Genomic DNA, 26,138 nt, shown 5'->3' on the forward strand with positions numbered 1-26,138 from the left:
GTTTCCAGGACAATGGAAAGAGAAGCTAATGGAGGACTACCGGAGTTTTAAAAAGGAATCAGCTTTGCCATGAAGAGAGGTTTCCGCCCCTCTCCCCCCCCCTTTCTCCTTTCCCCTGAAAGTCCAGATGCACCTGCATTTCAGGAGCAAATCTCATTGAGCACAATGGGAGTTACTTCTGAGTAGACACACATATGCTTGTGCTGGGAAGGTGGTGGTGGGGAGAACACAAAGAGGGAAATCAGCTCCCATTTTAATCCAGAGGACCTCATTGTCTACAATGGGAGTTACTTCTGAGGAGACACTAATGGATATGTTTTGGGAAAGAGAGTAGTAAACACAAAGACAGGAACCTCCCCCCATTGTAACCCACAGGATATCTATAATGAAGCTGTGAAGTACTTTCTTCCCAAGTCAATTATTCAGAGCCTTGAGATCATGCTTGGTTGAGATCGTGCATGGTCGTTTAATCACACTTAAGGAACTGGGCTTTAAAGTGTGCCATTTCAACTGAGTGGGAATTTTGCAAGCCTCATCGACTGCAATGGGAGTTTCTTTCTAGGAGATACTAATGGGTTTGTTGTGGGAAAGAGACCGAAACCAGCCCCAATTTTAAGGCACAGGATCTTTATCAGGAAACAGTAAAGGAGTTACGTCCGAAGGCAATGGACTGAAGCCTCAGGATCGCGCTTAATCGCATTTAAGGAATTGAGGGCTTTGATATGTGCTGTGTCAATTGAGGGGCTTCTCTGTCATTTCTGTGGTCATTGAGAGGTCAAGCTTCATTCAGCACACTGGGAGGAAAAAAACCTTGACTGGGGTCATGGGCTGTGTTCTAGTGCTTATTTTCAATGATGTTTTAAAAGTTGCTCCCTTGGCATCCTGCTCCAAAACGGTGATGAAACTTCTGGAAAACGGAGGGAAAGGGTTGGGTCACTGAGGTCAGAGCAACACACCTACAAAGGCCGGGCTACATGCCCCATGGGCGGGTCTATGATATCGGACCTAGTGCGGTTGTGGAAACAGGTCAGTAATGGAGCCACGGTAAGCTGGAAAAGTCAGACTATAACCAGTCTCAGAAGAAGCGGTTTTTCTGCGTTAAAATGCGGGGCTAGTGCTGAATGGCCACGACGTCATGGAAACACAGAGACCTCACTGCACAGCCAGGTTGGAGTAAATCGCTGGTGGAAACACAGCCTGCGGGTCTGTACAGTAACATAGATAGGTCGGGTGTTTCTTCTTCCTTTAGTTCCTTTGACATCTTTGATGCTTCTGCTGATCTTGGAAATCCATCCTTCCTGTTATCTGCAGTGTTTATTTAGTATAGGTTGTAATAAGCTAATGACATTGATTGTGTGTATGTGTGCTTGCTTGCGTGCATTTCAATGGGGGTTTCTATGAACTTGCCTGCGGCTGATTCTTTGAATTTGTGCATGGAGTGCTGCGTGACGGAGTGAGCTCCCGTCTTCAGTCCCAGCTTCTGCCAACATAGCAGTTCGAAAGCAAGAAATTGCAAGTAGATAAATAGGTACCGCCTCGGTGGGAAAGGTAACAGCGTTCCGTGCACCTCGGTGTTCAGTCATGCCGGCCACATGACCACGGAAGCATCTTCAGACAGCGCTGGCTCTTCGGCTTAGAAACGGGGATGAGCACCGCACCCTAGAGTCGGACACGACTGGTTGGGGACACCTTTACCTTTTATAAGCGATTCAGTGGGGCTGTTGAGAGGGAGAGAAGATAACTATCCTGTACTGCTATGAGGAAAGATGTCTACTTCATGGATCTGAGTGTGCGCGCATGTGTGTGTGAAAGAAAGCACATTATGAAAGATGTGGCTACAGTGTCATGCATCGGTGGCATCCAAACGTAGCCATGTGAATTATTTTGGGTAAACTCCAACCTAAGTCCTAATTAGAGTAGGACCCATTGAAATGAATGGGACTTACGTTATTCATGACTAACTTAAGTCCCACTCATTTCAAATGGATCTGCTCTAACTAGGGCTTAAGTTGGATTCTAACTTTGGTTTCCGAATGACAACTGAAGATCAAAAGCAGAAAAGTCCATTCTTCTTTTTTAACACTAGAGGGAATGTGAACGTTAGGAATTAACATTGGATCATATTTCTCGTTTGCAGCCTCCCTGTAACGTTGCTAGGGTGGCGCAGGTGTGGGGGAGCGAAATCGTTTTCCAGGAACAGATCTGAGGGACACAATAGGAGCGCCCGCCTGACAGAGGCTTTAAAAACGCCAAGGCCTCGGGACAACCGCGCATGTGCTAGTAATAACACAGGGGCTTCACAGAGATATAAAATAAAGTGACAAATTAATAGGTTAGAGCAGGTCATGAGGCTGGTTTATTCAGTGGAAGCTGGTGGCTCCGCTCTGCGTTTCAGTCAGACCCAGCCAGAACTCTAAGGGAGCTATCCAGGGTGCTGAACCCAAACCTCAAAATGGGCTCAGCACCCTGGATAGCTCCTTTAGGGTTCTGACTGGTTCTGGCTGAAACTCAGAGCGGATTCACAGCCCCAATGACATCGGAGCCACCAGCCTTCAGTGGGTTTAGATTTCCAGGTAAAACCCCTGAAATAAATCACTCTCCAGGTTGCTGTAGCAAAAAAAAGGAAAAAAGCAGTTTACTAAAATTGCTCCCTCAGACCTACTTCCCAGCGCAAATCCAGCGTTCAGTTTAACGCAGAAGCCTTGCACTCCTTTGACTTGCATGAAGACTGTTGTGCTTTTAAACGTTTAAAACTAAAACACCCCCCCCCCCAACACACGAGAAATAAGACATGAGTTCGAGCAGAAGAGTTGTCTTTGCTGCTAGATTTTGTTGCGGGGGACGCGGGGGGAGGAACACGCAGCTGTCCAATCACATCTACGCTAAAACCCTGGACTTCTCCATTGTTTTCAAAGGCAAGCTTTTATTTCTGCCCAGGATATCAGAAATGGTCGAAAGTTAACCCGGAAGCTATAAGTCCTGTATGCGTTTATAGAGTATAACTCTACTATCGGATTCTGCCCCCCTCCGCCGACACTCTAAAGGCGCAGGAAGCTCATCCGACGCATGCGCCCTGGAGTGTCCCGCGCGGTGGCGTAACCTAGCAACAGGCAAAGCGAAACGCGCTAGGAAGAGAGTGAGAGACAGGCGCTGCGAGGTTTTAGGAACGCGACTGCCCGTGTAGACAGTCGAGTAGAGATCTCGCCGAGTGAGTGGAGCTTCCCCGGGGACAGACAGGCTGGGAAGTTGTCTAAGGGAAAAGAAGGGACGCGTGTTTGTAATGTCTGTGTGCCTTAATGAGGCTGTGCACAGAAGAGTTATGGGGTGTATCTGTTGTTCAGTCGTGTCCGACTCTTGGTGACCCCATGGACCACAGCACGCCAGGCCTTCCTGTCCTGCGCTCTCTCCCGGAGTGTGCTCAAATTCATATTCATTGCATCGGTGATGCTATCTAGCCATCTCATCCTCTGCCGTCCCCTTCTCCTTTTGCCTTCGATCTTTCCCAGCATCAGGGTCTTTTTCAATGACTTTTCTCATTAGGTGGCCAAAATATTTGAGCTTCAGCTTCAGTATCTGTCCTTCCAATGAGCAGTCAGGGTTGATTTCCTTTAGGATGGACTGATTTGACCTCCTTGCAGTCCAGGGGACTCGTAAGAGTCTTCTCCAGCACCACAGTTCGAAAGCAGCAATTCTTCGGCACTCAGCCTTCCTTATAGTCCAGCTCTCACAGCCATACATCACTACTGGGAAAACCATAGCTTTGATTAGACGGACCTTTGTCGGCAAGGTGATGTCTCTGCTTCTTACTATGCTGTCTAGGTTGGCCATAGCTTTCCTCCCAAGGAGCAAGCGTCTTTTAATTTCATGGCTGCAGTCACCGTCTGCGGTGATCTTGGAGCCCAAGAAAGTAAAATCTGTCACTGCTTCCATTTCTTCTCCTTCTATATGCCAGAAAGTGATGGGGCCAGATGCCATGATCTTAGTTTTTTTAATGTTGAGTTTCAAACCAGCTTTTGCACTCTCCACTTTCACCCTCAACAAGAGGCTCTTTAGATCCTCTTCGCTTTCTGCCATTAGGGTGGTATCGTCTGCATATCGGAGGTTGTTGATAATTCTCCCAGCAATCTGAATTCCGACCTGTGATTCATCCAACCCGGCGTTTCTCATGATGTACTCTGCATATAAGTTAAATAAGCAGGGTGACAATATGCAGCCTTGTCGTACTCCTTTCCCAATTTTGAACCACTTGGTTGTTCCATGTCTGGTTCTTACTGTTGCTTCTTGGCCCTCGTACAGGTTTCTCAGGAGACAGGTAAGGTGGTCTGGTACTCCCATCTCTTTAAGAATTTGCCAGAGTTTGTTGTGATCCACACAATCAAAGGCTTTAGCGTCGTCAATGAAGCAGAAATAGACGTTTTTCTGGAATTCTCTTGCTTTCTCCATGATGCAGCGAATGTTGGCGATTTGATCTCTAGTTCCTCTGCCTCTTCGAAACCCCGCTTGTACTTCCGGTAGTTCTCGGTTCGCATACTGCTGAAGCCTAGCTTGTAGGATTTTGAGCATAACCTTGCTGGCATGTCAAATGAGCGTAATTGTGCGGTAGTTTGAACACTCTCTGGCGTTGCCCTACATTACTACTGGGAAAACCATAGCTTTGATTAGATGGACCTTTGTTGGCATAGTGATGTCTCTGCTTCTTACTATGCTGTCTAGGTTTGCCATAGCTTTCCTCCCAAAGAGCAAGCATCTTTTAATTTCATGGCTACAGTCACCGTCTGCGGTGATCTTGGAGCCCAAGAAAATAACATCTGTCACTGCTTCCATTTCTTCCCCTTCCATATGCCAGGAAGTGATGGGGCCAGATGCCATGATCTTAGTTTTTTTAATGTTGAATTTCAAACCAGCTTTTGCACTCTCCGCTTTCACCCTGAACAAGAGGCTCTTTAGATCCTCTTCGCTTTCTGCCATTAGGGTCGTATCGTCTGCGTAACGTATCTGAGGTTGTTGATAATTCTCCCTGTGTATCTGTACCCGCCTTATTTTCTTAGACTAAGTCTGCCAGTTGATTTTTTTAAAATTTAGTTAATGAATTTTCTGAGATGTTGTGGATATTTATTTGATTAAATTTGCAGAATATTCTTAAGGATAAAATAGTTATTTGTAAAGCGACGTGAGGAAGGAGCATTTTTTCATTGTTTTTAGAAGATGCACGTGTCATAACAGGCCTCCTCTCAGAAAAGGCCATTCTTCCTGTGAGGGAAAGAAAGAGGAAGGAATGCCTCTTTTAAAATGGTGTTTGTCACTGGTGAATTTGTAAACATTTAGATTTTTTTAAAAATGTAAGAGGCTGCTTTCTGAGTAGTCAAGGTCACCTTTTTAATTGATAAAAGATCTTTCAATTGATTAATCAATTAAATGCTGGAGTCCTGATTATTATGTAACTATCATAATTAGCAAGGAATAAATATTTAATTCAGCATTTTACTGCTTGGAATGATGGTACTAGTTGGTAGCAGTATGTTAGGGCATGCACAAATATGTAATTTGACTTCAGGTATTTAATTTGAGTCTGCAACTTGCTACGTACAATATCTATCATTATGTTCCAGGAGGACTGTTTCCCCATATGTACCCTTCTTCTTTCCTTTCCTCAATAAACTTACACCCTTAATCCCATACTGTCCCACTCTTCTTCATGATCTAAGTTTGTTTGGTGAAGCACAATTTTGGCATAAAGATTAGTATGCAGATACCTGTTTAAGTTAGTCCAATCCTAGGCATGGTTACTCAGATGTAAGAGCCAAACTTGACATGACAGCAGCAACTGTGTTTGTTCAGTATCTGTTGTTCAGGCATTCAAGGGCAGGAGGATTAGGGGATCTAATATTAATATCAAAAGGGCTACATTATGGCTAAGGGGAGCTTAATCCCCCCCTTACTTTGCTATGGTCTGATGCTCGAACTTCTCTTTTCCCCACCCTGGTTCTGGGATAGATCATGATGCTTTTTTCAGTGTGGTGTGGATTGCAGCTCTAGTCCTGTTGTTCTTAAATTGTAATTGGCTATTTACAATTTAATTGTAAATTTTCTGGGGCTGCGGTGGCTTAGTGGTTAAGACGCTGAACTGCAGACTGGAAGGTCGGCGTCAGCAGTTCGAGACCCGAGTGCCGCGTGACGGAGTGAGCTCCCATCTTCAGTCCCAGCTCCTGCCAACCTAGCAGTTCGAAAGCAAGAAATTGCAAGTAGAGAAATAGGTACCGCCTCGGCGGGAAAGGTAACAGTGTTCCGGTGTTCAGTCATGCCGGCCACATGGCCATGGAAGCGTCTTCGGACAGCGCTGGTTCTTCCGCTTAGAAACGGGGATGAGCACCGCACCCTAGAGTCGGACACGACTGGTTGGGGGCACCTTTACCTTTTTTTTATATCTCTTTTCCACTTTTCTTGGTTGGAATAACTTGCTTCTAATTCTTCTGTAATCGTCACTTACAATGATGCTTTTTCAAAAATCTCCAAATATGTACCAGTATCTGGTGCACTATGGCTTAGCTGTTGCTGTACCATACAAACTTCAGTATATTTATTACCTCATCATGTGAGGCTGGCTTCTGTAAGGCTGCAGTCCAATGCATACTTTCCTGGGAGTAAGCCCCATTGAACACAGTGGGACCTACTTCCAAGGAAAAAGCCATAGGATTGCACTGTGTGGAGGTGCACACATGAAGAGGCCCCTTCTGTACTAACCCCGTTTTTAGTCCCCTTTTCTCTTGCATTTGTGTGGGTGCCGTAAAGATACATGATAAGAACAGTGCTAGGCTAAAATTCACATGAGTATAATACATTTATTAGGCCAACCAAAAGATCACAAAAAATGTGCAAGGTTTTGAGATCTCCAGATCATTTCATCAGGCAAAATGTTAAAAAAAAGCAAATTGAAGTGGCAGGAAAGGGAGAAAAGAAAAAGCTGAGTTCTTGTAGTCATGGGGATTGTTCACATGTAACAACTGATAGATTTGAAAACTGATGGGTTGTTGTGCCCGCCTCTTCTGGGGCTAAACAACCCAGTGGTCTGGCTTCGCATGTCACCCTGCACAACCTACAAAGGAGATGAGTGTGGGTTGTGTGCTAAAGTGGAAGAGCAGGCATGCCCTCCCACTTGTTTCTGACAACTGGTTGGTTTAAAAATCAATGGGTTGTTGTTACGTGTGAACCCGGTCATGGTGTCTGCATGATCACAATCTTGCGATGGAATGGAGGAGGAAAGCAGGCATTCAAATAAAGTTCTAGGAGGTGATGTGTTGGTTTCAGCTGCAGTTGCTGGAGCTGGCCCTAGGGCTGTTTGGAGGAAGAATGGCACATTTTTGGTCCTCCATTTTTGAAAATATAAAATCCAGCTGTTAGCTCAAAAATAAACAAACTAATAGATTGAGGGAATAAAATAGTGTTGATAACATTATTGGAAAAACAGACATTTCTATCACATACTTTATTGAATAGGGAAGAGTAATGCTGGTAATCTTTACTGACATTAAAACTGAGTGATAGTAGAATGAATGCTATGAAATGTTGGGGAGGGCACACCATTCATTGTCAAGATGGATTAACAATGAAGCACACTGGAAGCAATGTCTTATTTTTTATTTACTTATTCCTGAGGACCCTTATCATTCCAGGTACCTCATTTCAGGTTTATTTAAAAAGAAAGAGGTGGTCCATGCTGGTTACTGGGAAAGTCTGGAAAACGTATTGACCTGAGCAATAGAAGTAGATAACATAGAAGTGTGTTCAGTCAAAATCAATGGTTTCTGCTTGGTTGAAATGTATTCAGCCCCTGAATGCTAATCTTCAGTCCTTAGCGCAGTACTTTACCCCTCTGTCATAACTGCTGTTTTCTGCTGTCTCTAATTCTGTTATTGTTAATATCGATACCCTTCTCTCCCTCTAGATTTGACATGATTGTCCTCCTTCTCAATTCCATTCCAAAATACTTCCTGGAACCCTGGTAAAAATATGCTTAAAAGAGACAGGCAAAAATTGTAGGTGGCCATGTTGGTCCATTAGGAAAAACCCAACACCAAAGTAGGACAATAACTTTATCAGGACTAGCTAAAATGTCACTTGGCCATATGCAAGCTTTTGAGTTCTCCAGAACTCTTCATCAGATTAGATGTTAAACAAAATAACAACGGGGATAGGAAGATGAGTATAACAGAAACACTCCAAAGTCTGCAGTTTGTAACAGTGAAGTGTAGGAAATGTTGTGCAGACTTGGGCTGTAATCCTATACTATGGGAGTAAGCCCCATTGTAGTCATTGTAGACATGTGTAGGATTGTGCTGTTGATTAGATTAGACTGTGCTAGGTGCAAAAGAGATTTCAGGTTGCAAGGAGGGCTAAGGGGACAAAAAAGCATAGCGACTGTTCTCCAGTTTTTAAATATAAAAACCAGTTATATTTTATATTTTTCCAAAAATGGATGGGCAGACATTATTGCTTCTTTCTTCCTGTAGCCTGAAATCTGCATAATATCTCTTGCATTCCATCTTCAGTGTTACTAACTGCAGACTTTGGAACTTTTCTATCATGCCTGGCTTTTCCTTCTCCCCTTTTGCTGTTTTGCTTAACATCCAACCTGAAAAAGAGTTCTGCGTAACCCTAAAGCTCGCTCACTATTTTTGATAGTTCAGTTCAGTTGGTTCTAATAAAGTTACTACCCTACTATGGCTTTTGGATTTTTTTTGTATTGGGCGAACGTGACTGCCAACAATTTTCATTTACTTTGGATTCCCACCTTTATTCTAAGAGATCAGGGTAGTGTACTTGGAAACCTCCCTATTCCCTGATTCCATATGACCCCATTCTTCCGCAAAAGGCTGCCTGCCCCTGGGCAACAGTTAGTGAGGCCACATGAGCTTTGTTCAATTAAGGTTACAGTATCGGCAGCTCAAGTAGCCTTTTTTCTTGACCTCAGAAATCTCACTGTCATGTTAGAACAGGGGTGCAGAACCTCAGGCCTGGAGGCCAAATCCAGACTTCTGGGGTCTCAACAGATCCCTCCAGGGTTCCCCGGATAGCTGTACCTGCTTCTGCAGGCCCCATCACCTTTCTTGTGCCCACTGATCATTTGGTGGTTTCCCGTTTTTTGTGCAGTTTTTCCTATATTCTAAAAGGTTGAAATACCTCTCCTAAGGATCAGTTCCTGGCAGTAAGAGCTTTAAACTAAAATATGCTGGTCTTTTTGTTCTGCCCCTTTGTCCCTGCCTCCTTTTGCCTTTGGCCCTGCCTACTACTTGAATGCAGCCCCCAAGGGCTTCTCCAAAATGGAATTCAGCCCTCGGGCTGCACGCCTGCACCTCTATATTAGAGGCACCTGTGCCCTCCTTGCTTTTTCTTTATTTACATTTGTACATCCCCCCTTTCTGTATTTAAGCATTAACTCTTAAGTATTTTCTCTGTGCCAACATCATATGTAGGGATAGCTAAAAGTACTATCATTCTAGAAACATTACCATCACAGCAGCACAATAAACCTTACGTTAATGAACAGAAGCTTAGCTAATACTGTGTGGGGAAATAAACAGAGAAGATACTGACTAGTAGGATTTCAGGAGATTTAGAAAGTAATGCATTTCCGAACAGTAAATTTTTCCAGTTCCTAACAAATCAGCTGAGGTCAGCATAGCTAGAATTTCATGGTGCCATCTTTGCTATTCAAGGCTGTCCTTGTATTTAAAAAATGTGCCCAAAGAGTGGAAGACTGGTTTAAAAAAGGGCTAGGATGAAGCATACACGTTAGTAGTGTGGAGTGGACTAGTGTACAAGAGGTACTCTGCCTGGATAGGGATGCCACATCCATCAGAGAATGTAAGGGCTGTAGCTCAGTGGTAGAGCAATGCTTTGCATGCAGGAAGTCCCTGGCATCTCCAGGTAGGGCTGGAAGAACTCCTGCCTGAAACCCTGGAAGAACATAGGAGCCATGCTGGATCACCCCAAAGGCTCCGTCTAGTCCAGCATTCTGTTTACAAGTAAACAGTCCAAGTAAACAATGTCTACCAGATGTCTACAAGATCACCCCTGCCCACATGTTTATTGACACTCTCAAAAAACTAAATAGTGAGACAGGACTTGCCTCTGCAGAAGCCATGTTGATTCCTTTTGAGCAGGGCTTGCTCCTTCATATGCTTATTAATTTTATCTTCAATAGTGCATTCCACCAGTTTACCCAGAACAGACATTAAGGTAATCTGTCTGTAATTACCCAGATCCCCCCTGCATCCCTTTTTAAAAATTGGCATTACCTTGGCCATTCTCCAGTCATCTGGTACAGAGGCTGATCTTTGGGGCATGTAACATATTTTTGTTGTAAGACCAGTGATTTCTTGTTTGATTTCTTTAAGAATTTTAGGATGAATACTATCTGAGCTTGGTGATTTGTTAGCTTTCAGTTTGTCAGTAAAGTCAAGAACTTTATCTCTTGTCACCACTATTTGCCTCAGTTCCTCAGACTCCTTTCCAGAAAACATCAGTTCAGGCACAGGTATCTGACCTACATTTTCTGCAGTGAAGACAGATGAAAATAACGTGGCTTTTCTGCAATTGCCTTATTCTCCTTTAGTACTCCTTTAATTCTGTTGTCATCCAACAGTCCCAACTGCCTCCCTAGGTGGTTTCTTGCTTCTGATATATTTAAAGAATTCTTTATTGTTGGCCTTGATGTCATTAGTGCTATGCTTCTCAAAATGCTTTTTTGCATCACTTACTGGCTGTTTGCATTTCCTTTGTGTGAATGTTCCTTTATGCGAATGTTCCTTTTTGTTCTCATTTGGGCAAAACTTCTGTTTTCCGAAGGAAGCCTCCTTCTTTTTTCTAATAGCTTCCCTGACACTGCTCATTTACCATGCTGGTGATCTCTTGGACTTAGTCCTACCTTTCCTGACCTGTGGTATAGATTCTAGCTGAGCTTCTGTTACTATGGTTTTGAGTAACCTCCAAGCATTTGGGAGAGATTTATTCCTCTTGACTCTGCCACTGCCAGAGTTGACTGTACTGAGCTAGATGGACCAATGGTCCAGCTCTATATAAGGCAGGTTCCTACGTGCCTCGAAAAGCTCTCGGATCTCATTTGTATAGGCCCATTAGTTCAGGGTGCAATTGTGCCCTTAGTCATTTTTAACTTCCTGTTGTCAAATATTGAATGTGAACAAAACACAGGAAGAATCCAAACATATAGAGCTGGTTGATTCTGAAACATAGTACCATTCAGTCTAGCTCAGCACTGTGTTCTCTGACTGGCAGAGACTCTACAAGGCTTCAGGTAGAGAATGTTCTTCCCCAGCCCTGGAAACTGAGGATTTTTGAACAGGGATTGAATCTGGGACATTCTGCATACAAAATATATGCTGTAGCACCTAACTATGCCCCCAAAGACCCCAGATACTCTAGTTACCCGAATAGACTTTTTGCAAACATCCTCTTTGTTAGCAGGAACTTATGTCTAACCCTTTTACTCACATCTGTCCTGATAATATCGTATCTGGGTCCAGTCCTTGCTAAAGTTTTTGATGAAAGTTAGATGAGCCTTAATAACAAGTTCAAGCACTTTTCCATGGTTGATTGCGTCCTATTCATTTGCGCCTCTTGATTCTTCCTTGTTTTTCTGCTCCGTAGTTTGGACAGCTTTGACACTCATCTAACTCAGGAGCAGAGACACTTACACTGGCCTTAAGAAAGAGGTCTCTTAAGGTCCTCTGCTGATAAAAGTAACATCCAGCAGCAGGGAAGCTTGCTAGTTAGAGATTTATTGCGATGAATTTGCATTTTGATGAAGGGGGGACACTACTCTCCATTTGTATGTATTAATTGATTTAAAAGATATATTAACAAATTATAATTACATGATGCCTTAGATTTGGTTGGGGTTTAAAAAAATCTGGCAAAATCAGGCCTGTTTTAATATATGTCAGGTTTTAAAGTGGCAACCCATGAGTGTTTGCATTGCCCTGATTTTCAGCTGCATCTGAAATAGGTCTAAAGAACACAATTGGAACACACAGACATTTTTTAGTTTAGAGATGGAAAACAGGACTTAATCTAATTATGCTGACACTTCTTATAAAAGCCCTTTAGTTTACGTGACCCTTTAATATGATTTGCTTTTGAGGCAGACCTTCCTAATTTTCATGATAAAATTGCTCTGCTGCTAATTCAAAGTACCTGATTGAATAGCTGCCATGTTCCATTTCTTTTAGGTTCATATTAAAACACTTTTTCTTAAAGTCTCTCCCTCTTGGGAGGAAGAATTTTACTGTACATCTCAGCAAGACATTTAAAATCTCACACATTTTTCCATTCGTTTTGTTTGTCACAGCTTGTGTTCTCCATAAGGACTGCTAGTGGAGCGTCCCCTAGAAACCTGGATTCTGCCTTAAGAACCCTGTGATTGCAGAGTCTAGGATACGCTTCATCACATGTTGTCATTTGTCTCCATTAATTTTATTTCATAAATGAGTAATGACTATATTTAGTGCTGTATCAAACATAATGAAAATATTGTTTCCTTTTTGAAATAGCTTACAATACATGCAGAGCTCAGTTTCACAGGTTTTAGGTGAGGATTGGTCTTGTAGTCTCTGTGTCCTCTCCTTGGATGAAACAGTGGACAGTAGGAAAAATGTGTTACATAAACACTCACAAGTCTCTCAGCATCAGCCACTCATCTAGAATATAGGGATAATAACATTGGTCTATCTTATAGGGCTGTTAGGGAGCAATCCTATGGGCCGCTAGTCAGAGGCTAGATGGCTGCTATTATTATTATTATTATTATTATTATTATTATTATTATTTTTAATACCCCACCTTTTCCCCAGTACTGGAACACAAGGCGGCTTACAAACATTAAAACATACAATTAAAACATATGAAAATATACAAAGGTAAAATATAATTAAACAACAATACAATTAAAATTATATTAAAAAACATTAAAACAGCATTTTAAAGCATTTTAGCAGCTTACCCCCAGGTTCCAACTATGTCCCAAAGGCCTGCTGGAATAAGAATGTTTTAGCCTGCCTCTGGAAACACATCAAGGAGGGAGCCATCCTAGCCTCCCTGGGAAGGGTGTTCCACAGCCATGGGGCAGCCACTGAGAAGGCCGTCTCCCAGGTTCCCACCAAACGTGCCTGTGACAGTGGTGGGACTGAGAGAGGGGCCTCCCCAGAGGATCTCAGAACACGTGCAGGTTCATAAGGGAGGATACGGTCTTTCAGATAAGCTGGACTGGAGCCATATAGGGCGATATACGTCATAGCCAGCACTTTGAATGGAAACAACCTGGAAGCCAGTGAAGCTGTTTTAACAAGAGAGTTGTATGCTACATAGGATATCTGGTTTTCCGGGAACCAATCTCAGAGCCTGCGCTCCGAGGTCGGTTCCCAGAGAACTGACCTCCCCACACTTCCGCACTGCCTCGCAGGCAGTGCGGAAAAGCCCTGTGCTCTGCACTCACAAGAGGAGTGCGGAGCGGCCAAAATGGGGCATTCCCAGGGGCGGGGAGGGTGGAAATGCCTGTATGACACATCCAATGTGTCGTACGGCAGCCTCTTCCCTCGCTTAGCCCTCCCACGGCTAGACAGCCGCAATCAGCTATCTAGCCAAAAATGCAGGGCAGGAGGAGCGCGGAGGGAAAGATCCCCTCCGGGATTCTCCTGACCTGCATTGGATAGGTGGTTGCCTCTGAGTTCAGAGGCGGCCGCCTATCTGCATAGGATTGTGCCCTTAATGTCAGTGTGGTTGCATGAGGCAGCAATTCCCATGACCCTCATATATCCACAGTTCATGAAAACTTTAATTATCACAATAGAAGGGTGAGCTGGAGTTGGAGGGAATCATATTGTCCCACCAACAAAGTATTACAGTTGGGAAATCTGGGGAAATGCAGTTTTCTCTTAACAAAAGCATTACCTTGGGTAAAAACATCTGGCCCATAATAATAAAGTAACAACTGAGGTAAGATATTTGGCACATTTTTTTTGCAAGACAAATGTGATTTTCTGGAAGAGACCTACATTTATCTTTAAAAACATAAGAGTTGTGCTGGATCAGAACTAAGATTAATCTAGTCCAGCATTCTGTTCCCAAACTGGCCAACTAGATGCCTATGAGAAGCCCAAAATCAGGCATGACTGCAGTAGCACCCTCATGTTTGTGTTCCCAGCAAGTAGTCTATTTCTATCTTTTTATTGTTGTACTTTGCCTTTTGATCCAGCAGGCTTCTCACTGATTGTGAGAGTCAGCGTGATGTAGTGGTTAGAATGTTGGATGAGATCTGGATTCAGTTCTCACCTGAACCATGACACTCAGCGGGTGACATTGGATCAGTCACCAATTTTCAGTCTAACCTACCTCTTGGGGTTGTTGTGAGAATAAAATAGGGATGGGGTGGTATGAGCTTCTTAGGGGAAGGGTGGGATAAAAATGTAATAAATAAGACCATTTTCATTAAATAATAGAATGAAATTAAACTACTCCTATCTTTAGGTCTAGTTGAGAAATAAATAGGCTATTTTTTTTTTTTAACGAGTCAGCCAGTTGTGCTGGTTATTACTTCACCAAATAATTTCTAGTACTTTCTGAAAAAGTTTCAAATCAATCAGAGATCCTAGAGAGACAGCTGTGATCTCTCCTAGGGAAAGGTGATGTTAGCTCCATAAGTGAATCAAGCAATAAATAACTGCTCAATAGCTCACCTTACATCCTCTTTTTACTGCCAGAGGAGGTAATTGCCCTCAGAGCTGACCTCTGATTTCTTGACAAAAAGATAAGTAACACATTTGGCAGTGGTTTCACTTTAATGTTTTGCTGACTGCTGCTCTTTGAGCTCTGGGTTTTTCTTTCATCTGTTTTCAGAAACAGAGGGAAGATAAGGAAAGTGGTCAGCATTTTGTAAGTATAACTGTTCAGACCCACTACAATCTGTATATTTGCTTTAAAATGAATACAGACTGATATTTTAAAATAGATTCCTTATGTTGTCCAAGGCACATTTATGGCACATATGATATGATGGAGTCCCTATGATATAAAATTGCAAACTGGACACAATCATTGATTGTAAACATTTTTGGAGGAACGGTGTACAGAAAAGTTGGTTACAGAGTATTAACATTCTTTTGTAGAGATATAGAGTGCATTCAGATGTAATGCCATAACATGGTTTGGCATTAGTGTGCACAAACAGCGGTGAACCTCAGGCCCAAATACTCCCCCTCCCCCGCCTTAAGTGCCACAAATGTTTAAATTGACTTTCAGGTTCTTGGCAAATTATAGTTTGCCATTGCATCCAAATGTGGCAAACTATGGTTTGCACAAACTAGAGTTTCCCACAACCAGGCTGCTGGTTTGTGCAAACCTTACTTTACCACACCGAGACACAATAGCAGACAATGGAACATGGGTGTCAGTTTAGAAATCATGGTATGCAAGGAAAGGAGGGAGTGCCGAGTGAAAAACCCACTGCTTCTCGTGCACAAAATGTCAAAACACGATTTGGACTTAGAATAGAATGTACTCATTTAGTGTTTTCTTCTGATTTGCCATAAATGTCAGCTTCACATTTGACCGATGCTTTCAAAGACCATTTTTGGCTTTTAATTCTCAAGAAATGTAACTAGGATATTAAGTTACTTATTATGGTTTGAGAGATTCTGCAAATGTATACCTTTTGACTAAGAAAACGTTTACGTTTGTACTGGAAGCTTTTTGTTTATCTGCATTAGGTCTACCTCATACCATGAATTCAGCAATCATGCATAATTGGGTGGAGGCCTGGATGTGGCCCCCATATAATGTGCATGGATTGCCTGATTTCTATTATCCCTGCAGGAATGATACATTATACATAGGGATGTAATGTATTTGTGCATATGTGTCATATGTGCTATGGTGGCTGAGGGCCCATCTGCTGCTGTGCATAGGGAGTAACTACATAAATCAGTATGCAACAACATGAGCTCTGTAAGCAGACAGTACTGCACTTTTGGCATTTTATGTTTGGTCTTTACTTGGAGTAACATGGTACAATAAGGAAAAGAGAGAAGATGCTAGGGGTTGTATTAATATACTTAGTTACGTGTCTGCACTATTCACACATAACAACTCGCCTGGTTGCCATAAGTGACTGGAATTCCATGCATGTGAGTGAGCAGGCTGATAGAGGAGAGACGTATCTCTCTGTCCTTCCTCCTCCCCCAGTCCATTTGGTTTCTGCACTAACTACGGGGGAAGGGAACTCCTTCTTCCATAACCTATAGGAAAACCAAGCAGGCTAACAAGGGATTGACATTCCGTCCCACTCTATTGTCTGCTTGATAGAAGGCTTTGGTTTTTTCTTTTTACTATCCCACTAAGCAATTAAGAGCTTTAATTTCCATGTTGACTGTGGAGAAGGGCTTTCCTTCCTCCGCAGTGAGCATGGAAATGCAGGCTACTAGCTTGTTAGCTGGCTACTAACTTTTTTTGCAGGCTAGTAACTTTTGGCGGCTTATTTACAACTTAAGGCCAAACTTGATGTGATGAGGCAAACGTCTTTGTTTAGTCATGCATCTGTCCTGTTCATATATAATGTAGGGGTGGATAGGGAAGCTAATGTCTGTAACAAAAGATGCATGTGGCTGAAAGGAGTGGAACCCTCCCCACCTTAACTTGTTCCCCATCTTAACTTAACACTGTTGTGTTAGGCCTTTTTTTCTGCCCAGCCCAGCTCATTTCCCTTATCAAGCCAGCCTTGGAGGAATGTTCTTGTAGCGCTTTTAGGTCTTTCCCCCCTATTTATACAGAAAGGGACAAAGACATGAACTATGAAGATAACTGCCCCTTATCACATCTAGTTTGGACCTCATGCTTCAGTCTGAAGAATGTAACTTGACTCTGCATCCATTCACATGTAAGCGAATATAACATAAGGCATATGTATAGCCCCTAAAAGAGGAGAATGCTCCCCTCGTGTTCCTCTTTGTCTTGTTAGGCAAACATCTCTTCAATACAGAAGTGAGGTTTGGAATAACCTCTGTTGCTGGACATCATTTATGGTTTGCCTTGGTCATGTAACGGCATACGAGAAGCAGCCAAATTTGTTGTGTGCAGTTAATTGCTAAAGACAGAGGAGTGATAAGCCTCCACAATTACTAAGAAGCAATACAACCATAATGCCAATCAACCAGAAATTTGCATAACTGAGGGGGAAAGTGCTCTTCTTCCATAATTTAATGCACATTTAATAATACACATATGTGTGATTAGCAGCAGTAATTTCACTTCAGTATAACATACCCTCTTTTAAGATGCCAATAAACAAAAACGTGTCTTGTTTTATGTTGCTCCGGATTTGAGGGGGTAGAGCAAATCCAGTGTAGTAGCAAGAAAGGGAAGAACTCTATTTGGATCCTAGTTGTCGGCACTGCATTTACAAAGGCAATTAAGCTCCTAAAATAAGAGCAAAAGGCTGTTAGCTGCATGGCTTCATAACTGCTTCATTTTAGTGCTTGTTTCTATAAATCTTAGTGCACTTAATTGTTGTTATTGAACTCAAAATGCTTTAGGGGGAAAATGCGGTTTTGATTTACCAAAGCACTGTATTTGAAAAGCATATGACTCTAAATGAAATCCCAAGGTGAAAATTTGATTCTCTGCCACTACTGAGCTTGTGTAGTTACACCTTGCAGTGAGCAAAACTTCTGATCAGTTCAAGATGGTGAGGTTAAATACTCACTTAACATAGGTGTAAATGAGAGCACAAGGTCAACAATAGTGGATAATCAATTCCATGATTTTTAAATAAGTGCTCCTTATATGATTGTTCACTTCACTTCCAGCAATTTGAGCTAATTTTATCTGATGCAGAATCATGCTTTTCTACTACATTATGTGATAAATTGAAATGTGTTGGCAAGCTCAGGGAGTTAACAGTACTTCCTGTACCTGCCTGCCAGTTCTCTCTTGCCAGTGCCCCCATCCCCATCCTCACATTCATGTTAATATTCATGTTTGAGGAAGATGTGTTTGTAGACTCCACCCCTAGGTGTTTTCCCTGCAGTTGTACTTACTCCCTGTTTCACAGTCTGTAGGGAAAAAATGTCTGAATGCGTGTTTGAAATTGGCAGGGAAGAATTTACAGCTAAGAGAAGGTTAAACACTCCCCTCCCTGCACTCTTGTGATTCTCCCTGGCAGATACCCCATATCTGCATTATTAAGGAAACACAGGGTTGGTAAACCCATATTTCCTTTGTAACATGTAGTCCTGCTAATAAAGATGGCAGAAGTGAAGGCCAAGGAGCTAGTCTGCAAAATTTTATTTGTCTATTGGAGGGAGCAATCCTATGGCTGCTAGTCAGCGGCTAGATGGCCATAGGATAGGTCGGTTCCCTGAGCACTGACCTCCATCCCCTCCTGTGCTGCCTCGTAGGCAGCATGGAACAGCCCAGCACGCCGCGCTTGGAGGAGCGTGGAGCGGAAAGAACGGGGCATTCCTGGGGGCATGTTGGGGTGGGGAAGTCGGAAATGCCAGTACGACACAACCCACGTGTCGTCCAGCTGCCGCTTCCTGTGCTCCGAGGTCCTGCGGCTAGACAGCTGAAGTCAGCTGTCTAGCCGTAAATGCAGGGCGGCTGAAGCATGGAGGGGACAATCCCCCTCCGTGCTTTTCCTGCCCTGCATTAGATAGGCAGTCGCCTCCAAGTTCGGAAGTGGCCTCCTATCCCGATAGGGTTGCGCCCTAAATATATTTTATGCAACTATTATTGTACATGTATTTCTGTTTGGGGGCATGCTGTTGAGTTAAACTGTGGAGAAAAGTTGACTCTGCATATTCCTATGTAAAAAGGATAATTTCCATTGAAGCCCTTCATTATAGCAATCGCTGTGTTTCCTAAGTCCATGCCTGTCGTTATGTCGCTATTGACTTGTATTAGTATGCTGAGAATTGACTAGCATCCCGCTGAGCTTTAGTAGTCACACTTCATGATTGCACACATGAATTCAGCTCATGAATTGCAACAGTAAGTCCAATTATAACTAGTATTTCATGTACAGGTTTTTCATGTATTTCATGTACAGGTTTTTTTTTTCCTGTAGTTGTATTTTTATGTACCGTGTGTTCTAGCTGTGATTCCATATGTATAACTTTTGGGGATCTTGCCTTATTCAGTTTGTGTCTTTTTAATTTTTAATTTTCTTTTTAGTTTTTCTACTTACACATTTTAATAGATATATTTACTGTTTGATGAATGTACATTAATGTCTTATTGCCAGACTTTCTTGTTCTCATGGACACATATACTAGCATGTATATGTGTGTAATGGTGAACACAGGTCTAAGGGGGCCTTTAACCAGAGATGTGGTTTGCACATGATGGATTTTTGCACAGACTATACTCTTATCAATGTAACAGCTACTTCTGAATGAGGAAATTAGCTTGTCGAAAAGCATAGACTTGATTTTTTACAGATTTTGTTCTTAAAGGACACAAACATACATATTAGTAACAGAAGAGAAAAATGGCTTGGTTAGTATACCCACCCCTCTAGCACATAGCCAGTATACTAGTTCTAACACTAAGAAACTGAGAAAGATGAACATTGGGAAAATTAGTGTTTGCCAAATAAGAAAGGGAAGGTGGCACAATGTGGCAGAGCAGGGGAATGGAAATCTGTGTGACCAAGGGAACTTGGGTGCTGGTGACAATGGTGGGCTGCCGGGTGGAAATTTGTAGATTGCGCAGGAAAGTAAAAGAAATAGAGCAGGAACAGCTATAATTAGCTGACTTCAGAGGCAGGGGAGTCCAAAGGACTTCCTGGTTGCTTGCCAAAATTTAAAAAAACTCAGCACAGATTGCCCTCAGAGTTCTCAGCTTTACTTCCAAATTAAAACACGGAGCAATTGCCTCAAGCCATGTGAGACACTCTTGAAGACTAAATTATCAACAAACATCCAAAATACTGGGTTTGATAGTTTAGTCTTTGTGGCTATGATGGGGAGACTTAACAGAGGCTAACATATTTTTAGGGACACAATTTGATTCAAAATAGATTTAGATGGAGAGCCTTATCAACATGGCTTCTCCTTAGACTTTTTAGTAGCTGCTTCCCAGTACTGTATGCTCCGTGAAGGACCAATTCAGCGTTTGGATTTAGAACCAAGAGCTCATGCATAGGTCATACTCCCCTACCAGGCAGCAAAATGTTTGGATAGAGCTGGCATGTTGTGATACATTATGTGTGGAACCCAGCTCTGGCTTAAGTGAGGCATTTTACCAAGGGCTAAAGCTTTTTCTCTGGGTGTACAAGGTAGGAAAGCAGGTGATGCTGGCCCTGAAACATGGGGTAGGCACTAGAGCAGGATGGAGAACTGGGGGAGTGTTTCCACCCTGTTGGCTTCACTTTGTTTCCAACTTTGTTGCAATGTTTCCCCAACTGCATCTTCTCCTTTTCCAGTTTCCACAGTGCTTAAAGTCCCGGCTTATGATCGCTATAGCATGGGGCTCTGTGTTGTTTCCACTGAGCTCTAATCAAATTATTTTCTTGATGGCTGGGTGGAGTCTTGAGTGGAGTCTGGGTTGGGTCTGATTACCTCATCAGTGTTCCTGCCTCCTCAGCCATGTTTCAAGGACAATGGAAGGAGAAGCTAATGGAGGAGTATGGGATTTTTTAAAAGGAATCAGCTTTGATGTGAAGAGAGGCTTCCCCCCGCTTTCTCCTTTCCCCTGAAAATCCAGATGCACCTGCATTTCAGGGGCAAGCCTCATTGAGCACAATGCGAGTTACTTCTGAGTAGACACACATATGCTTGTGCTGGAAAAGGGGGAGGAGAACACAAAGAGGGAAACTAGCCCCCATTTTAACCCATAGGACCTCATTGACCACAATGGGAGTTACTTCTGACTAGACAGTAATGGGTTTGTTGTGGGAAAGAAGTGAAACCAGCCCCCATTTTAACACACAGGATCTCTATATGGAAGCTGTGAATGAGTTACATCCTAAGGCAATGGACTGAAGCCTCGAGATTGTGCTTAATTGCATTTAAGGAAAAGGGCTTAAAAGCATGCCATTTCAATTGAGGGGGAATTTCTGTAAGTTCCGATGCAGGTATTCAAAGGCAAGTCTGGGGGGCAAGTCTGTCTAAAGAGGAGGCTGGGGGATGTTGACCTGGTGTTGAATGGGGTACAGCTACCCTTGAAAGACCAGGTCCGCAGCCTGGGGGTCATTTTGGACTCCCAGCTGTCCATGGAGGCTCAGGTGTCAGTTGTGAGCCGGACAGCGCTGTATGAACTCCATCTGATACGGCGGTTGCACCCCTACCTTCCTGACCATCTGCTCCCATCAGTAGTACATGCCCTAGTCTCCTCTCGTTTAGACTACTGTAATGCACTCTACGTGGGGTTACCATTGAAGACGGTTCAGAAGCTGCAGCTGGTACAGAACGCGGCGGCTCGCCTGATTAAAGGCAGCCGCCGGTGAGATCACATGACTCCAGTGCTGAAGGAGTTGCACTGGTTACCAGTTGTTTTCCGGGCCAAATTCAAGGTGTTGGTTTTGACCTTTAAAACCCTATATGGTTCCGGCCCAGCCTATCTCAAGGAGTGCCTCCAGCAACACCAGACAGGACACTCAACAAGATCAGCCTTGGATGGCCTTCTCTCTGTCCCATCAGCCAGGACAGCTAGACTGGTGGGGACTAGGGAGAGGGCCTTCTCTGTGGTGGCCCCCACTCTGTGGAACTCCCTCCCTAGGGAACTCCGCCATGCCCTGCCCCTTCTTTAATGAGCTTCTGCCACGCACTAGAAACGTGGTTGTTCAGGCAGGTATTTTGGATGGGTTAGGGTATTTTAGAAAATGTTTTTACTGTAGAATTTTATTGTTTTAAACTGTTTAATTATATACTTTGTACATCGCCCAGAGTGGCTGGGTGGCCAGCCGGATGGGCGATTAATAAATTTAATAAATAAATAAATAAAGTCTCATTCAGAACAGTGGGAGTTACTTCTGAGGAGACACTAATGGTTTTGTCATGGGAAAGAGAGTAGTACATGCAAAGCCGGAATCCAGCCCCCATTGTAACCTGCAGGATAGCTATAATGAAGCTGCGAAGTACTTTCTTTCTAAGTCAATTCATCTGAGCCTCGCTTGGTAGCTTAAATGCATTTAAGGAATTGGGCTTTAATGTGTGCCATTTCAATTGAGGGGGAATCTCAGCCTCATCCACCGCAATGGGAAGTACTTCTGAGGAGACACTAATGGGTTTGTTGTGGGAAAGAGACTGAAACCAGCCCCCATTTTAAAGCACAGGATCTCTATATTGAAGCTGTGAATGAGTTATGTCCTAAGGCAATGGACCGAAGCCTCAAGATCGCAGTTAATTGCATTTAATGAATTGAGGGCTTTGATATGTGCCGTGTCAATTGAGGGGCTTCTCTGTTATTTCTGTGGTCATTGAGTGCAAGCCTCATTCAGCACAATGGGAGGAAAAAAACCTTGACTGGGGTCATGGGCTGTGTTCTAGTGCTTATTTTCAATGATATTTTAAAAGTTGCTCCCTTGGCATCCTGGTCCAAAACGGCAATGTAACTTCCAGAAAACAGGGAGGGAAAGCGTTGGGTCACTGAGGTCAGAGCAACACACCTACAAAGGCTGGGCTACATGCCCCATGGGCAGGACTATGATACTCGACCCAGTGCAGTTGTGGAAACAGGTCAGTAATGGAGCCGCGGTAAGCTGGAAAAATCAGACTATAACCAGTGTCAGAAGAAGTGGTTGTTCAGCAATAAAATGCGGGGCTGGTGCTGAATGGCAACGACGTCATGGAAACACAGAAACCTCACTGCGCAGCCAGGTTGGAGTAAATCGCTGGTGGAAACACAGCCTATGTTAGGAAAGCATCATGAGGAATGATTTTAAGCCAGTCAGGCCACAGGTTATTCACAGTGCTCAGGCACACCAGTGAGAGGGATGCTCAGACAGAAAGAATGAACTTCGATTGCCTGAACTCCAAGGCAGTTACAGCAAAGAAAGCAATAGTTTGGTCATGGCAACTGAATAGAAAGTTCAAAGAGGTTCCTTGCTCCTTGATTAATTTTACATCTAGCTGGCTATACAGAGCAGCGTTGTATAATATTCAAAACAAAAGATGTATTCAAGGGTACTCAGGTGGTTCTTGGCTTTGCTGACCTTTTCGGGAGATGGCGATGCTTCAGTAGTGGGCCGTTTTTCCTGCCAGGGCTCTTGATTAGCCATTTCAAAGGCACTCTTGTGGGTTAGTCAGCTGGGTGGTAGCATAGCAGTCAGGTAGGCATTTGCATGTTTCTGTGGCCACAGGAAACACCCCCCTTTAATATAATCAAGGAGGAACCCTGAACGGCTCCTATGCCTCTGCAGTGGTTCAGAGCCATAATGGTGTTCCTTCAGGCTGTGTGTTCCGTAACCAAAATAGATCCTTGAGCCACAGTATCAGGGTAATACCAGATAAATTCATATCACATAGTACAGGTGTCAGAGAGCCAGTACATCTGAAGCTCCTCTCTAACAGTCTATATAAACGATAAGTTTGTGTGAATGCAGAAAGTACTGGTAAAGTTCCCTGAATGCATATTGTGCCTATCTCAAAAACAATCTGAAAATGAAACCAAACTTTTTAAGACTCCAGGAAGCATTGGTCAATGTTATCAGACCTGCTTATCCATACCAGAATATGGCTATTTCTGGTGTCTGGCAGCATCCCTAACAGCTAGTGGGTGGGCATAGAGGAGGTTTTTTTTAACAAGTAGAATGGAACTGCTATTAGTTTAGCAGTTGTTAAAGGCATGAATTGTATTGGGATGCTGTGAAATACCATTTCCTAACAACTTGAACTCAACAGTACTAGTAAACCATTCCTCATCCCAGTAACAACTATTACATCAAGTTCAGTGAGGTAGGGCTGAGCTCTTTGTAAATGCTGTCCGCCCAGCCTTCGTTGTCTGTTCATCATCTGCTCTTTTGTTTGTTTTTAGAATGGGTAAAAAGGTAAAAAAGGAAGTGGAGCCTCCTCCTAAGGATGTGGTAAGTTTATAAAGTACTGCTCGCTGTAAAAATGTTTACAATTATAACCTCCAAGTTTGTTGTGCTTTTCAAGCCTCTTACTCCCACTTATTTCCCCTTATGCCTCTAAAAATGTCTTGTAAAGATAATCACATTTTTGCTTCAGTTGGGCTCTGTGTGTAAACAGATGGACATTGATAAAACATATAAAACATAAAACATTGATTTTATGAAGAATCTTGTCTTTTGGTAGCCCCCTCCACTTTGTAAATGTAGAAAAGGCCTTCCCCTGAAGAAGAAAAAGAAGTAGTAGTAGTAGTAGGAAAAGGAATATATATTAATGGGTTCTGAGTAATAACTACTCAACTAGGCTGTGGCATATAGTTGAGTGGTGGCAGAGATGGTTCTCTATTCTGATCATTTGTAAGCTTTGACTTTGGCCTACAAAAACCAGTAAAACACGAGAGCCTGTTACAGAGACGTGAACAGGTATGCTAGGCTTATATCCCAGTGTAAAAAATGTTGGTCCTGTCTAGAGAAGTGGACAGGGAGATCTGCATGAGGAGTGGGGGCTTTTTAATTTTTGTGGAAAATCAGCTGACTGTTGCTAAAAAGAAGCTGCTGTTCACTACAAGTAAACAAACCCCCTACAGTTTGCATGCAATTCCTCACGTATATAAAAGAGCTCACACACTCAATCAATAAAGATCATTACATGGGGGAAAAGTTCCACTGAACTCAGCTGAGTGTAGTTCCGCTACTGATATATTTATGATCTGGTTGTGAGATTCTATTATTTTTATTGAATATTGAAGCTGTTACTTCAGTTTTCAATCATATGACTCCAGCAATTGATCTGTTCTGTGCATGTTCTGAAGCATAATAAATCTTAACATCATCTCATGAAATTTTAGAACTGCCTTGAGTGGTAAAATGGAGAACTGCAAAATATGGTAGGGAATAAATTCCATGTCTTCCTCATAGTTTTTGTGGAGTTCTATGCATAGGATTGTTCCAAAAAGCTCTAGAGCAGCCTTTCCCAACCCTGTGTTGGGAATGATGGGAGTTGCAGTCCAACACATCTGGAGGGCACCAGGCTGGGGAAGGCTGCTCTAGAAATTAGGAGGTGCTGCTCCTGCCACCATATCCTGCTCCACAAGTTCTGAAGCAAGTAGACCACTTTCTTGATCAGTTTTTTCACCACTGAATAAGGAGCAGAAGGAAAAGATCTAGTATAGGAACAAATGATGCCATCTTCTACCCTAATCTAAAGCCGATAATGTGATATAAAGTCAGAGGAACACTCTGGTTCCCCTTGTGTTCCCTTCTCCTCTGATATTATCCTGTTAAGGAGAGACATATCCATTCATTTCCCAAATCCACCTTGATTTTTTCCTTTTAATAAATGGTTGATTCAGATCTTTGAAAACTTAAATGTGTTTAAGAAGTGCTCTCAGGTTTCCTCTAACTCTAATTCACAAGTAGTTAAAACATCAGAACTGTAAACTGTGTTTAGTATTTCTAAACTTGTTATACAAATTAAGACGTAATATTTGAAAAAAATGAAAATATATACTTTTAATTTAAAAGAACGACCATTATTCTGCCTCTCCTGCAATTGAAACGAAACCATGCATAAATAGGACTTTTGTTTTCTTCTGTTAAGATTTTTAAAATGCTGAACCCAAGGAATGATATACCAAAACCATTCAAGCAATTTGTCACAGGTTCTCTCAGTTCTTTATAATTGCCCTTTTGGTGCTGCATTTAGCTGTGCTGTAATAATAAAAATCCCAGAAAATAACTGTATATCAGTAGTTCCCATTCAAATAATGTCTAGAACCAAGAAATTAGCATAAAGTTGTGCTGCCTTTTTTTCTTTTCTTTTGTGAGTACTGGAAGTGGACTCCAAAGGAGGGATTAACCTCTTCCATTTTGTAAGGTAGAATCTGTAATCTACATATATCATTAAGGTTACTGGAGTTTTGAATTTTTCAAAACTGAATTTCATCTGTGCTTTACTTGATCAGTCACCATTATCTGGTATTTTTGAAGTTGTAGGAGTTGCTCC

The 26,138-nt window shown here is 42.7% G+C and overlaps 1 protein-coding gene across 2 annotated transcripts in view; it reads left to right on the plus strand.

The window, feature by feature from the left end:
- The first annotated feature begins 3,035 nt into the window (after positions 1–3,035).
- ARMC3 (armadillo repeat containing 3) overlaps positions 3,036–26,138 on the plus strand; it is a 101,666-nt gene continuing 78,563 nt past the window's right edge. The window contains exons 1-2 of one of the 2 annotated variants that reach the window (XM_084860479.1): positions 3,036–3,208; positions 24,040–24,088. In XM_084860479.1, coding sequence (XP_084716605.1) covers positions 24,041–24,088 — 48 coding nt within the window. In that variant the 5' untranslated portion in view covers positions 3,036–3,208; position 24,040. The remainder of the gene's footprint in view (positions 3,209–24,039; positions 24,089–26,138) is intronic. The other variant, XM_084860480.1, reaches the window with a different exon arrangement.

The sequence above is a fragment of the Heloderma suspectum genome, chromosome 5 (assembly GCF_057233095.1).
Source record: "Heloderma suspectum isolate Gila_16-S chromosome 5, 16-S_ref, whole genome shotgun sequence".
Taxonomy (NCBI): domain Eukaryota; kingdom Metazoa; phylum Chordata; class Lepidosauria; order Squamata; family Helodermatidae; genus Heloderma; species Heloderma suspectum.